The 16,383-nt window shown below is 39.2% G+C and overlaps 1 protein-coding gene across 1 annotated transcript in view; it reads right to left on the reverse strand.

Annotated features, from left to right (window-relative positions):
• The window catches only part of LOC124776118 (zinc finger protein 100-like), a 193,263-nt gene that overhangs the window by 136,234 nt on the left and 40,646 nt on the right, over positions 1-16,383 (reverse strand). The window contains exon 4 of the mRNA XM_047250959.1: positions 11,665-11,727. Within this exon, the coding sequence (XP_047106915.1) occupies positions 11,665-11,727 (63 nt within the window). The remainder of the gene's footprint in view (positions 1-11,664; positions 11,728-16,383) is intronic.

Below are 16,383 nucleotides of genomic sequence, written 5' to 3' on the forward strand. Positions count from 1 at the left end.
AGCATGGCCGCCATTGCAGTTGATACAGCGGGGAGAAGTAGGCAGACAATCACCCTCGTGCGCATCCCTACCACAGATTACACATTTGGCAGGATGTCAACAAGATGTTCTAGTGTGGTTGAAATGATGACACTGGTAGCAGTGCATTGTGTTTGGAATGTACAGCCGAACTGTGATAATTTCATAGCCTGCTTTAATCTTGGATGACAGCACCACTCTATCAAAGGTGAGGAAAAGAGTGCGGGTGGGCATTAAGGAGGAATCTACCTGTTTCATTACACAATGGGTGGCAATGACACCCTGATCAAAGAGGTAAGATTGAATTTCTGCCTCGGTTAGACCACCGAGCAGCCTAGTGTCAATTACACCACGGGAAGAATTCAGAGTTCTATGGCCCATGACACGAACAGGGTACCCGTTAAGAAGTGTGGCAGCAAGCAGTTGTTGTGCTTGAGAATCAGAAGCAGTATCCAAAAGGAAAGTGTCATTCCATAAACAAGAGCAGGATTTCACAGGGCCAGCAATTGCATCAGCATCTTTCTGAATAATAAACAAATTTACTGTGGCGAAGAACTGACCATCTTCAGTACATGAGACCATGAGGAACTGTGGTGCAGCAGGAAGGGTCTTCGAATCACTAGCCTCATTACGTTTATGTTTCGTAGACGTTGATTGGGAAGATGATTGACTCATTGCAAGAAAATCCCCCATGATTGCCAGCATCTCCGAGAGCATGCTCCTTCCAATTGGGGCCTCCCTTCAACATGGGGGCGCACCCGCCTTAGGTGATTGTTCACACCTCCGGTCACACCTCCCAAACATCTGACAGAGGGACCAATCGGCAATTTGGGAAGGTTGCAGCTCAGGCAGTCACCCCTCCCTGGGCCTGGCCTATACCAAGTGGTACGTGTGAACCCTACCTGTCGATCCAGGCTGGGAATTGTGTGTTACCCAGTCACCTGTTATGTGTCAAATACGTGGGCGCACACGGAGGAAGAAGAAAAAGAGGAACCTCAAACATCAAAGTGGAGGAACAAGAGGAGAAGAGAAATGAAGAAAAGGGAGGGAGCAAAAAAGAAAGGTGAGAATGTTCTCACGTCAGCGACAGACAATGCAGAACATTCCCAATAACAACCTAGACGTGTTCCCCAAGGGAGAGGAAAAAGAATATCAAGAGGATAGACATGCAGCACAGAAGGGAAAAAATGCCACAAAGGCTGGGGCCCCATGGAAGCCAAGGACGAACCCACCAAACAGTGGTGAGCCCATTGGGGGATTGTCAAGCATGAATGTTGCAATCAAAATGAGATATTTTGAGGTAGTACTTAATATCCTAAATTGCTTAAACAAAAATCAAACAATGAAAAATCCAGCATAGAATGTAACAATATTAAGAAAAGGAAAGTTGCTACTCACGATATAGGGAGGTGCTGAGTCACAGATAGGCACAACAAAAAGACTGACACAATATAAGCTTTCGGCCATCTGCGACTCAGCATCTCCACTATATAGTGAGTAGAAACTTTCCTTTTGATAACATGTTTAGAATTGCTTAAACAGCTATTGAGCTATTTATTTTCATTGCCTTGCGATTACAAATCCTATGTCACTGTCAGATCATGTGTGAATGAATAATGACATAAATAACTAAGAATATGATGTGGTTGTTGGAAGCAATCTACACACAACTCTGGCGATCTTTTTTTAAATAGTAAAGACCTATTTTAGTAACAGAAAACTGCCCCAGAAGAAGATTCCTTAACATAACAGCGAATGAAAGTAGCCAAAATACAAATATTTTGAGACACTGATGTCTCCAATTTTGGGAAAAAAAAAAAAAAAAACTGGTGGCAAATGTTGCTGAGCATTGTTACGGATTTGGAGGATGTGGTGTCTGTTAAGCCAGTTATGCCCATGGACACTGTGAATTTCAAACATTACAGCCTCTGTATCTGTTGGCTCTTATATGTAATAACAACCTCTGTAGACTGGGATCAAAATGGAATTGAATGTAATTTGTTTTGTTGAGGTTTACTGCTAGAGGGTATATTGTGAACCAGTTCAGAACATCTGCAAGTAACTGGTTGACATTAAACTCTAAGTCAGTGGGTGTTTCATTGTCTATAACAACGCTTGCATAATCTCCAAACATTGTGAAGCCACTTGCTTTATTGGACGACAGAGATATGTCACTATTGTATATAAGAAATAGCAGAGACTAAGGGCAAAACCTTGTGGGACCTCACAAATACTATTTCCCAAGCAGAATCTATAGTGCCTAGCTGCATATTCCTTCTATCTAACACTCTCTCTTGTCTGTCCTGTAGACAGGATTTTACCCAGATAACTTTTGCCCTCAGGTTCCATAGCGTTATGTTTCCTCTACAAGTATCTTATGATCAACACAGTTGAATGCCTTACAACAGGTCACAAAGTATGCCATCAGGCAATGTCTTCTAATCAAGGCATTCCATCTGTAAGGATATGTTGAATACAGTCCAAAATCTGATCCAGTACTCAGTAAGCTGGTATTATTTTCACTAAATGACAGTACAGGACTATATCAAATGCCTTCCTGAAGTCAAGGAACGCATCAGTGTGAATGCTGATGTCTAAAACCCAGTGGACCTCATGGAGGAACAAAAGAAGCTGAGTTTTGCAATATTTCTGTTTGATGAATCCATGTTGATTTTTATAGAGAAGATTTTTGTTCCTCAAAAACATCATAAAGCAGGAACATAAAACATGTTCCAGAATTCTACAAATGACTGATGTCAGTGATAGTTGCCTATAATTATCTGCATCGGTCCTACAATTCCTCTCAAAAAATGAGAATGACCTGTACCTGTTTCCTGTCACTAGGTACCCTCGATTGCTCCAGTGTCCTTCGATAAACTGCTGCCAGAAGGAAAACAAGTTCTTCCGCAGACTCTCTGTAGAATCTCACAGGTATGCCATCGACCAATGATTGACACGAGTGACTATATTATGTTATTCCAAAGTGAAACGGTTTTGGAAGACCAAATTCAATACTTCAGTCTTCTCTTTGTCATCTTCCGTTTTGGTATGGAGTGACTGAAGAGATCACTTTGATTCATTTACCGGTTTTAAGTAAGACCGAAACTCTTAGAGTTTGTAGTTAGATCAGTTAGTAAGATTTAGTTCCAAAGTCACTGAACATTTCTCTAATTGCTCTCCTTGTGCTCATTTTCACTTTGTTCAGTTTTAGTTTGTCAGATAGGTTTTGACTTTGAACCTTTTTATTTAATGACAATGGGTCTTGTCTGGAGCACACTTGTTTATCGTGTACTGAACTATGCTTTTGAATTTTATCCATTTGTACTCCCCAGATTCATCCTTAGCACCGAATATTTGATGACGAATACTTAAATAATCTCCAACTTGTATTCTATCACTGCTATTAAGCAAAAATATTTTTGAAAAAAATTTTGAAATTTGTAGTAAGTTCTTATGGGACCAAACTGCTGAGGTTATCAGTCCCTAGGCTTACACACTACTCAATATAAGTTAAGCCAACTCACACTAAGGACAACACCCACACCCATGCTCGAGGGAGGACCCTAACCTTCGATGGGGGGGAGTTGCGCAAACTGTCGCAAGGTGCCTCAGACCGCCGAGGCACCCTGTGCAGCCAAAAATATTTGTCTACCCTTCCTAATAGCCATTATAATGACCATAGTCATTGATAATATCACAGATTATGATCACCAAAGCCCTCCTCTATGTTAATTGATTCAAAAAGTTCAGGTCTGTTTCTCGCTATAAGGTCTACAACAGTGCCCTATGACATCCAGATCCTTCCCACCAACATCAGCTTTTCTGAAGTGCACTGAAGGAGGGGGGTGGGGGTAACTCTCCCTGTGATATATCATATATCCTATGTTCCTGTAACCTTCCTGTCCTCAAACTTTGTTAGCCATTGTTCTTACTCATCTATCCCCTTTCCTATTCCCATTTCAGCACTACACAGCCCTCTGTTCCCCCCATGCACACAGTCTTTCTCTTCCCTCCTCTTCCGCTACCACTCCTCCTCTCTCCCACACCCTCCATCTAACCCCCCGCCTGCACCTAGTTGGCCTATCCTGTCTCCACCTCATTCCTAAATGCTCCCACTAGCAGCATTTTACTGTCCCCCGCCTCTAAGCTGCTATCTCTCCCTCTCCCTGCCCCTGCCTTGACCTTATCCCCCACCTTTCCCATCACGCGCTGCAGCTCATAGTTTGGTTTCAGCTGCCAGAGACTGTGGTCATGTGCGTATAAGTTTTGTGTGTGTGTGTGTGTGTGTGTGTGTGTGTGTGTGTGTGTGTGTGTTGTCTATTTTTGACAAAGGCCTTGTTGGCTGAAAGCTCATTTTGTGACAGTCTTTTCATTGTGCCTATCTGCAACTCAGCATCTCCACTATATGGTGAGTAGCAACTACCCTTTTCACAATACTACTCAAAAATTTTCAGACAAGACATTCGGAATAATGTCGTATGAATTCCTGTCTCTGGCACCATTTCTGATTGCTCTCCCATTCTATAGCTGGCAGACTGAAGAATTTAAACAATGCCTATGCACACAAATTACAAAATCATGAACAATGATGTTGGCATTAGGAAACAGCAGTCAAAAGATTGTTCAATGTTTCATCCATCCACTTTTACACATTTACTCTGGAAGCCAGTGTATGCTGCATGACAGAGGATACCGTGTATCACTACTAGCCATTTCCTCTTTTGTTCCTGTGGCAAACAAAGAAAGAGAAAAATGAGTGTCTATATGCCTCCACAAAACTCTAATTTCTCTGATCTTATCTTTGTGGTCATGAAAAGATCATCATCTTTCCTCCAAGGATCCCCATATGAGTTCATGAAACATCTGTGTAATACTCGCATGTTAATCAAGCCTACTAGTAACAAATCTAGCAGCCTGACTCTGAATTGCTTCGACGTCTTCCTTTAATCTGAGCTGGTGGTGATCCGAAACACTTGAGCATTTCTCTAGAATGACTTGCACTAGTATTTATACAGGGTCTCCTTTGCAGAAGACCCACATTTCCCTAAAATTCTTCGATTAAACCAAAGTCGGCCACTCATCTTCCCTAATGCTGTCTTTACATGCTCATTTCATTTTGTATCACTTGGCATCATTATAGATAGATATTTAATTGACACGACTATGTCAAGCAGCACACTACCAATGCTGTATTCAAACATTCTAGGATTGTTTTTCCAATTAATTTTTCTAAATTTAGAGCTAGCTGCCATTCATCACACCAATCAGAAATTTTGTCCAAGTCCTCTAGTATCCTCCTCCAGTTGCTCAACTTCAACACCTTCCCATGAACCACAACATCAGCAAACAGCCACAGGTTGCAGCTCACCCTGTCTGTCAGATCATTTATGTACATAGAAAATAAAGGCAGTTCTCTCAGACTTTCCTGGAGCACTCCTGACTACAGCATTGTCTCTGATGAACACTCATCGTCTAGAACAATGTACTGGGTTTATTACTTTGAGCCACTCATTTATCTGGGAACCTATTCCATATGTTTCTACCTTTGTTAACAATCTGTAGTGGGGCACTGTGCCAAATGCTTTCCAGAAATCTAGGAATAATTCTGTCTTACTGCCTAACAAAACAAATTATTTTATTTGAAAATGCAAGTAAAAGTGTGCATTTTTCTTCCATCAATTAAAAGCTAAAAAAATTCTGTCAAAAAATATTGTCAAACTGACATTTTAACATTTAATCCACTGCTGTTCAGTAAGCTCTGCCTATGAATCTCTGGCACATTATTAACATCCCCATCCATTTTATTGGCACATTACATTTGTAGATTTTTGAATGTCTGCAAACCAAGCATCAAATCGCTCACTTTACACTCCTCACTCATCTCTCTGACACTTTATCACATGTTTGTACATAGGCACTGTATAATATTCTGTTAGTATGTAAAACAAGATAGGCTTTAGTAACAATATTTATGCATGCTGCTTAGGAATTGTAATTAACTCTTTTCAGTTTCATGTTTTAACACCTGTGACATTGGTGTATGATAGTTTTATGAAATATTAACATAATTGCACAAGTTTATTATAAGTATATACTGAGTGCTAGACTGAATAAATTACCTATTTCATATGCTTGATGTGGCACCAGGATACCAAAGACTATCTTTATCACTAAGAAACACAGTGTGCAGCCAAACTGTTAGCTTCACTGCTTTCAGTGCGGAAGGACCTGGGTTTGATTCCCAGTACCTCCTCAGATTTCAGAGGCAGTATCCATCTTTCCCATAGTCACATACACTTCTACAATTTTTCCCATTGGCCTCCTTTTGCATCCCATCCCTCTATTTCAATCCACTGTTGTCTAGTGGTCTCTCTGAACAACCAGTGGTTCCTTTAAATTAATGAATGATGCTGCACCTTCTTAATTTCCCACCTTTCTGCAATTTCTTCAATTCTAATCTGCAGTTCATAATTCATGAACTACGGGCAGAGTTCACGTCTGACACTGTAAATGTTTTACAGTTTAAAATCTGATTTCTAAATCTGTTTCACCATAACATAATCCGTCTGAAATATTCTGATGTCTCCAGGTCCGTTGTGCCACATTTGCTAATGTTGCCTATGCAGTCCATGAATCAATTCATCTTATTTTTGGCTATTTAACTTTGTGTGCTTTAACAGACAATGATAAATAAAAGGTATACTAAATTCTACATCAACTCTGGATCTGTTGGCTGACTAATTGTGCTTTTCCTTGTGCCTACTGCATAAGCAATTAGACCACAGAATTGTTTTATTATGCCACAATATGACACACTTTTGGCACTATTGCAAGAATTACTTCACAGCTGATGACTTCATCAGATTACTGACTATGGTCTGTATTATGTCGACCTTACTACAAATCAACAGGCAAGATGTGGAGTCAGCATTGCGTCAACATGACCAGGCAATGCTACAGCCAGCAACAGCCAAACAATTGTCACTGAGGGCCTATTAACAGGTGCCCAGCCAACCACCAGGGAATCAAGTTGGTGGGCAAGGTACCTGGACAGCTGTCACATATCATCCAATTGAGCTACCAGATCTACTGTATGCCCAGCAACCTCTGTGTTGCCACCACTAACCACCGCTAGTGCACCATCTCCAGTGTATGGGTTGCTGACTGCAGCGTAAATGGGTTGCTGACTGCAGCGTAAGTGAAGCCATGAAACTTTGGCTGCTAGCAGCCTCCACTTCTGCTAAACCAGTTCAAGCTGCACAAGGTATGGCATTTCATCAGCCCTGCCCAAGCACTACACAGATTCTTTGTTTGGGTGCCCCAACACAGCATTGCTTCTTGTAACCAAAGACAGAGATCTGACCACACCCGCAGGACATGGACATCTACCTGCCTCTGAAAAATGTATCCGAGAGGCACCATCGGTATATAAGTGAAAAAATAAATTCCATTTTAAGTGCAAATATTATGATAATTCTGTTGCTTGTTTCAAAAATTTTACCATGAACAGCTGTTTACTTTATGAATGGGCCTCCAATAATCATTCTGAAATGTTGCAAATCGCCTAGCTTTGTGAATTGCTGTTGATAGATGAGGAAGTGTACAGTCAGCAGTAGATGGTACACTTGGGCGCACAGTCCACAGGAAGACCACCAGCTCTTACAGTCCTCTGCTTGCAGTGACCCACCGCCCCAACAACAGGGAAATTTTCTATTACGTATGCTGACCACAAGACGCATACCAAGTCTGGGATGGAACCCGTAATAAAGTCAAAATTGCAGAAGCTGTGTACCACCTTCAGAGCTAAAGGACACTGGGGAAAAAAGGAGAGAGAGAGAAGTGTATCCAAAAAGAGACATATGATACAGGGACAATAAGGTGGAACAACCACACACACCACTTCCACCAGTTGTGCAGGCAGTCACAGACCTATTGGGAAAATTATTCACATAGTGGACATTAAAACAAAGTAATGGAACAATAATACAATTATAATCATCCTGACGAATAGAAAAAATGCAGATAAAGTGCACAGAAGGTACATAAATACTGACAGCATCACACATCAGTTGTGGATGAGGAGCAAACTGAATGTGGCTAACATATACAGCTTGAAATGTCTGGCACACTAGCTTGACAGCCACTAACACCCAAAAGGTTGACACTGATCAAGATAAAGAAAGCAGGCCACTAAACTGAAGCTGGTAACCTTAACCACAAGTGATCATGTTGGCTATCAACATAGCTGGCACACAGGTATAATGTGCTTGCAAGGGTATTCCATCATCCCAGACACCTACAGAAGGAACACAATATGCTGACAGATTCTAAATGCCACAACAGACACTGAGGGAGTAGCACCACATCCCGAAACCAACTCTTCTGATTTGTCAACTTGGGCCAATATAAGATGCTACCAGACTTAAATTGACGTTGCATCAGTAGTATCACACACCCTGATAAACACCACTTTCACCAGTGGCCAAAATACTGGTGCATCTTTTTGCACTAAACACACACTGCAATTAGGAATGACATATAAACTGACTCTAGCTACGAAAGTTTACAAAATTCCACATTTCCACATGGTTAACCTCAAAACTGATGATTTTGTCTACCTACTTTCCTTTAAATATTACTTTCTGAAACTGCACAAATTTTATGACTATTTACAAACACATAACAATCATCTATACCAAAATACTGAAGACAGAGTCAAATTAATGCAACATATGGCAAAGGAAAACAATACACTTAGTAAGAAAGAAACATCGTAACAAAGAAATCAATTAATCGTGTTCGCATAGGCCACTAGCTAACAGAAAAATTAGTTACTTTATGTCAAAGAAAACAGTACAGAAAACTGAAGAGTACAGTTACTACCTCTTCTAGTGGTATATGTTACTTACATTCTGCACATTAAATGGAGATTTACTTGATGATTTGCTACTGACAAATTGTTGCTTACAAACTCAGCGAATAAGAGTACAATGCAGATAACAGAAACATGGGTGCCCATACAATATTTTGGAAGGGCGGGGCGGGGCGGGGAGGGGGGGTTGCGGTTAAGCTGGGGGCGGGGTTAGACCTGGTGGTATGGTATATGTTTCATATTTTGGAAGGTGACTGGCTACTTGGAAATAGCCATAAAAAGTTTAATTCCAAACCCTGTTAAAAATCTGCATAATATCAACTTTTAAACCATTTTCTTGAAAGAAAAACATATAATTACACAATATTTTTTCATTTCTGTGGTGGTGGTGGTGGTAGGAGGGGGGGGGGGAAGGGGGGGGAGGGGAGGATCTCCTGCCACAGGGTATGGGCACCCCTGAACAGAAAGTCACAAAGTTAAAATAAATATTGTGAACAGTAAGGGGGAATCTCCTCTATCCTGCCTGCACATGAATTTAATAATTGAAGGATAAAAGATGAATCTCCCTTTGTGTGTGTGCATGTGTGTGTGTGGCAGGGAGGGGGAGTGTGGGGAGGGGGGCACACACTTTTTCGATATATCAGTGCCTCAACTATTTGGTATTCGGTGAGTTATTGCCTTTATTCCCTAAATTATTTATGTTCAACCAAGGACGTTACACGTATATGAACTTCATTGTTTATTGAGTTTTGTTGTTATTCTTTCCTGCATACATTATTCACAATTTCTGTGATATGTACAAAGGCCCCTTGCATGATCTGAATGCAGATCTATTTACCTCTTGGTGGAAGTACACTGTGTACTACCATTATCCAAATCAGAATATAATCTGTGAGACAAATTATTGTTATAGACAGGTTGGTCGACCAAGTACCAACGTTACCAGATGTGGTGTAGACATGTCAGTCTTTATGGCTCGTGTCACCTGGCAGCAATAGCGAAATATGCAACAACACACAGATTCTATCTGTATGCATCAATTTACTGGCATTTACTAGTTCTAACAAATAAAATTGAAAAGGTGCAAGGAACTATTCAATATGTAGTATGCTAAAATACCGTTAAAGTCATTTGCTGCCACTTCTCAAATGACAAGCAACTACGTTTGTAATATTGCAGACTTCAGCAGTCTTTGTTTGCATTGTTAAACATTTTCACTATTAACTATCAACAAATGAATGTATTAGTATATTAATCTGACAAAAAGTACATCTAGTGTCATGATCTGTCAGCAACACCCTCTCCTTTTAAATTCTTGAATGTGTTGTACTTCAAGGTAAAATTGCACTCATATCACTGTCGGCATCTGATCATGACTCACTTTCTTTGACATTCTTTGAAATATCACTGTCCCATTTCTGTCTTCAAAATGATCATCTTTCTGTATCAATACAAAAAGTTTCAAAAGTGCCAGATATTCCTTTCTCGTATAATAGCTACATATATGTACGATGATAAATGGTGTCTTCTTGGAAATATTCCAAGGCTACCATGTGCTGCTTCTCAGCCTCATTTTTTCCAGGTGTCTGCAGCTTAGCTGTGACTGTCTCATCAATCTATACTGATCTGTTCTCTTCCTACTGTTATAATAGTGTTTTTGATGGTTTTCAAAAATGTTGCAGTCCTCTTTACCAGCTGAGCAACAGCAAATGAAGCTCTCCATTCTTCTTTGACATGAGCAACAGGAAATAATAAGCTCTCCATCCTTCTTTTCATTCAAGTACTCCCACACCAAACACAGAAATTCACTGTCTAGGCTCTGTAGCACACTTTTCTTCCACCATTTCACTTCACATGCTTGCACCAATTGCACATCGTCACAGTTTGAGATGAAATAGTAGTGAAAAAATACTAAAAACATCAAACATGGAATAAAGTAACACACAGATTTCTATTTAAACAAAGTGAAACAATGACATCAGTTACACACAAGAAACACAGTAACCACGTTTAACACGAGTGCATGCGTTTGTTTCACAAGAAGCCAACATAGCTCATGCTGCCTGCTTGAGCACCTCTCATTTCTGGCTGGCTCCTGCTGTCACTAGGCAATGAAATGACACTACTGAGCTGTCAGTACCAAAGATTAATCTCGTAGAATACAACAAAGGCTAAAAATGAGTGTCAGTAGATATCCAGGTAAGTTTCACGTTATCACAGCCACCATTCCAAATGGGTCATCACCAATGCTGCAAGTCTCAATAGCAACCTAAATCTTGTGGACGGGGCAACACAGGTCCTAGTTCCTGAATACAGTTACCACTTTTGCAAAATAAAAAAATTTAAAAAAAAATGCCTAGAACTGCAAGTACAGCTGACTAATCTGAGAGAAGTCAAGAACTGCACTGAAGAATCCGAGACAAATGAGGTCACTAACAATGGCTACCATTCTTAACCGTGTTTATATACTGATGAAAGGATGGGTAGCTCCACATTCATACTAAATAAGCAGACGTGAAGGGGAAAAAAGCATTATTAAGGTTGAGGGCGCAGAGAAAATGTGTTGATGGTAACAAAGAATTAATAAGAAAAGCAACTCATCTACTGCAGAAATCACAGACTAGAACTGCACTGCAGTACACATGACAATGCAAACAACTTTTCTATACAGCAACGGCTGGTAAAGCTACTTACTAGAGGTTACACTTAATTATTCTGCATGAATGCAACCTTATATTAATGAGTAATCATTCTATAAATACAAAGTATTTTACCATTTATGATGTGTGTGGGTAAAACTGGAACCAGGGATGTGGTAATCAGAACTTCTTCCTTTACTGAAAAAAGAACAGATACATTCATACTGTATACATGGAGAACAAAAGGGCTTACAGTAAAATGCTACTATAAAACCACATCAGTTTCTGTACACTTAGAGGCACATACAAAGGAAAACTATATGAAATAAAAGGAAAGCACAAGGGTGAGGGTGTGCCTTCTGTTCAGTCATTTAAAAATTTATCTTCTTTCTGTTTAAACAAGCATTATTTTGTCTCAGTGTAAAATTATCTGTTTGATTTCAGAACCAGAACCTAAAAATTCAAAGTCCACATTATAGTCAACCCTTTAACTGCATTCTGACTTTAGCAGTCAAATCCACTATCCATTTGTACCAGTGCTGAATGCCAACATTAACATCAGACCTTTTCCCCTTAGTCATGCCTGACAAGGTGAGCTATATACTGAGCACTGATGTTAGATAAAATAATAATACAATATTTTTATGATAGCATGTATGGGTAGAACATCAGGGGATACATGAACAGACTGTTTCATTTTAATAACCAAATACAGTTTATGCAAGTCAGACCTTATGTAAGTGAGTTGAGATATTACAAGGAAATCAAAGGCTAAACTTAACATATTGTGAGCTTAAGTAAGCTCTTAGCTGGAGGAAGACAGGCTAAGGAACTGGACACAGAATTTCAAGGGAACGATTCTGGTATTCATTACAAGCAATGAACCAAACAGTCCATCAAAATTTGAATGAATCTGAATAGATTTGAATTTTCTGAGTACACTTGAATAATCCAGTATTATGAAGTTCAACAATGGCTTGATAATTTACCAAAAGAGGAAAAACTCTAATAACATCAATAGTTTAGACCAGTGCCAGGTTTTTACAACCAGTTATCTAATCAGAGAAGAATTAGCATGACAAAAGGGCAGAAGAGGAGCTGGAATAGGAAGAAATGCAGTAGGATGTCACACACAACACAAAAGAGTAAAATATTCTAAGATATCACTATCACTGTTTATATATATATTGTTTATGATAATTGAAACTGTAAGAAGATATTTGTTATTTTCAATAGGATAGAGAATACAGAGGAATTGTGGCACGTTACTTAGTGCTCCCTGTTGTGCCATGCAATACTATTAGCTGCTATATTTTATTTGGTCATAATGCATTTGTTTTGAAATGCCACACAATTCATGTTTGGTTTCACTAGGTGTTGTCTTCCTGTAGTATACTTGACTGGCAGGGTGGGTGAGGTTGTAATATACCTGATCTGAGAGTCAGAGTTTTGGTATTTTAAAAAGATAACACAAAGTTTATGTATTTCACTTATGTCAAATATAAATGAAAGTTAACTATTCACAACAAATAATTTATATAAACTGAACTTTTTCTATAGCTCTTTTTCTGAACTTTCATTCTCTTTCCAAATTTCTCTTTCATATGCTTTACAACTTGCTAAATGTGTAGACTGAATGACATCAGATAGATGTGCGACAACTCTGTCTCAACCAATGCTTCCCAACCATGTTCTTTGACTCTTCTAACTGTAGACTGGTATCTGTACAAGTTGTACATAACAATCCCTGCCACCTTGAAAATAGTGTATTCCAGTCAACATTGTCAAAACTTTCTCTTAAGTCTATAAACATAAGTTTGCCTTTCTTCAAGCCAACTTCTGAAATAATTCATAGAATCACTATTTCCTGGTGTGTTACCACATTTCTCTGGGTCCCAAACTGATGATCCCTGTGGTCACAAACTTTGTCCATTTCTTTGTAAATAATTCCTGCCAATATTTTGCAACAATGAATTATTAAACTGTTCCTTTTTATTACAATTAAACTGACACATTGGCAGTTTTCACATCTGTCATTACCTGACTCCTTTGGTATTAGAATTACTACATTATTACATTATTTGACTGCTTCCCCAGCCAAACAGAAGCACACAGAAGGACACAGGTTCAATTTCCAGTATCTTTCCAGATTTTTCCTGAGGCAGAAGGGTATAGAATAAATTCCACTGAGCCTCATAAGGCCAAAGGAGGAGCTGCTTCAATAAAGAAGCACCATCGACATCATCAGGATGTACCTAGTGGCAATAATGGCTGGAGGCATTGAACAAATGTGGATCACATGTCAGACAATCATAGATCGCTCTTCACACTGCCTTATAGGCAGCAGTCACGCAGTCAGAATAAGCCTAAGACCTGATCTGTGAGTGGTGTTTACAAATTTACAATCTTACATTATTACTCAATTCTTAGGGTATTTTGCCTATCTCATATCTCACACACAAGGAAGAACAGCTCGGTTTGTCTTACATTATTCCAATGATGTTAGTAATTCTGGGAGAATGTCACCTAGTCCACATGCCAGATTTCAACTTAGGTCTTTGAGTGTTCTGCCAAGTTCTTCTCACAGTATCATATCTCCCATCTCATCTCTAATTACTTGCCCTTCCCGTTTTGTATTATTCACTTCAAATGTATTTCCTCTGAATATACCTTCCTCCTTCCACCTTTAAGCCTTCCCTCTTCCTGTCTGTTACAGCGTAAAGTGGTGGAACGACAGTCACAAAAAAGAGAGCAGAGAGGGATGTGAAGAAGACATCAATCAATTGCACACTGACCAAACCCTCACTAGGATGACAACGCGACAGCAGCATCCTCTATGTGAAGAGGACATAAGCGCTGTGATGACTGGTCACAGCCCACTTCTACAGTAGCATCAAGGTTAGGCGCATCAAGACCAGCGACTTAAGAATTGGATATACTGAAGAGATTTTTTGAGTCCTCTTTGCATAGAGGTCGCTGCCATCGCATTGTCGTCCTAGAGAGGTGTCAGTCAGCGTGCAATTGGCTGATGTCTTCTTCACAGCCCTCTCTGCTCTCTCATTTCTGACTGACGTTTCAGCACTTGACTTTATGCAGTAACAGACAGGAAGGCTGAAAGGTGGAAGGAGGAAGGTGTACTCAGAGGAAATACAATGGAAGAGAATTACAAAATGGGAGGGGCAAGTAATTAATTTCTTCTCAGCAAATACAGAAATAAAAACCTCATATAAAATGAAAACAAAAAATCTAAGGATAAAAAAGTAAAATAACAAAAGACAGAAAGCAAGCACCTATGCACTAAAACAAGTTGGCTGCTTTCAGTCATAAGCACAGAATGTCATAATCATACATCCTGAAATCAGAATAAGCATATGCTGTGGACCAACTTAAAAAGGCAACATGAAGGCATCACATATAAGGAGCATTTTTTTTCAAAACTTAATAAATACAAAAAAGTAAATTTTTGAGGATACGAATTTTTAAATATCATACTGAAATACCAATTACATAAATGAGATAATTTGACACTTGTACAGCTTTTGTAGGCAAAATTCTGATTGTGCATTTGACTTTTCTAAAATTTTCATAAAAATGATAAATGTAACACTTCTAAAGCCTTATGGTGGGCATTCTATGTCTCACAGAGAATTTAAATCAAATAATTTACGTATACAATGATGATGTGTGCATGTACAAAGTTACATAGATATCTGATCGTGTCTCACTGGTGCATCACTTTTTTTATCAGTCAGTGTATCTATTTGTATTGTTGTGGTCAGAGTAGAGGGACAAAGTTTCCAAGTTTTTTCAAAAGTCGATAAATCCAAAGATGGAAATTAGAAGTTTTGTTAACACATTCAAATTGATTTTTTAAATAATTCTTTTAATTACAAAGAAAGCTATTTTATTTTGCATAGAAATACAATAACATATTTCCGTATAACACTTTATTGACATATTTTTCCACAAATGCTTGATAATTAGGAGTGCAATATAACAACAAACACTATTGAACTACAGCACAAAATACTGACTACAACAATACTAAAATGGAAATCTATTTATCACTTTCAACAACGTCCCTATAAAACTTCTCCCCCTTCTGGCACATAAAAATGCCTCAAAGTTTTAGAAAATACTTTTACTTTTGTTAGTTGCCTATGTGGTAATTTTGTAAGGTGGCTGCTTTCCTTATTTCCCGGTTGCAATTTATGGGTTTCCTTATTTCCACCTCTACAGGACTTCCGTTATAAGTATCCGATACTGACAAAAATACCGTTTCACATGCTATCACTCACTGAACAGTTACTTTAAAATGCTTTCCATGAATAAGGAAATAATGCACCAGTATATTAAATTTTCTGCTTTCTTTCATGAAGGCTATTAGTGTGCACATGATAAATGTATTTTTATTTTGACTGGCACATCCAATAGAGCAGAGGCTACTTGGTTACATACTTTCAGTCCTTCTGCTCCATGCCACAAAAAGCAATCCTTTCCTCTGTGCTCAGGAATGGGTCACGATCCACAAATTGTATAGCCAAAAGCAGGAGAGCAGTACTCCACGAACCCCTCAGGTGGTCAATGAGGCCAAAAGGCCCTACCTTACAGGCACAAATGGAAACTACCTTCATGGGCAAAACTTATCATCAGGTCAGCCAATTTAGTGTCACCTGCTGGCACCAAAGATTAGTGTGTCAGAAAGATTAAGATGCCACCTCAAAGCAGCCACATTAGGAATGTCTACGAGTACGTGGGCCACTGACACATGGGCTCAGCATTGGCACACTCGACGCCAAGGTTTCGGTCAACTGTACCCGACCACTACAAGGATTGCCATATTGTGCACCTAGC

This window comes from Schistocerca piceifrons, chromosome 2 (assembly GCF_021461385.2).
Source record: "Schistocerca piceifrons isolate TAMUIC-IGC-003096 chromosome 2, iqSchPice1.1, whole genome shotgun sequence".
Classification (NCBI taxonomy): domain Eukaryota; kingdom Metazoa; phylum Arthropoda; class Insecta; order Orthoptera; family Acrididae; genus Schistocerca; species Schistocerca piceifrons.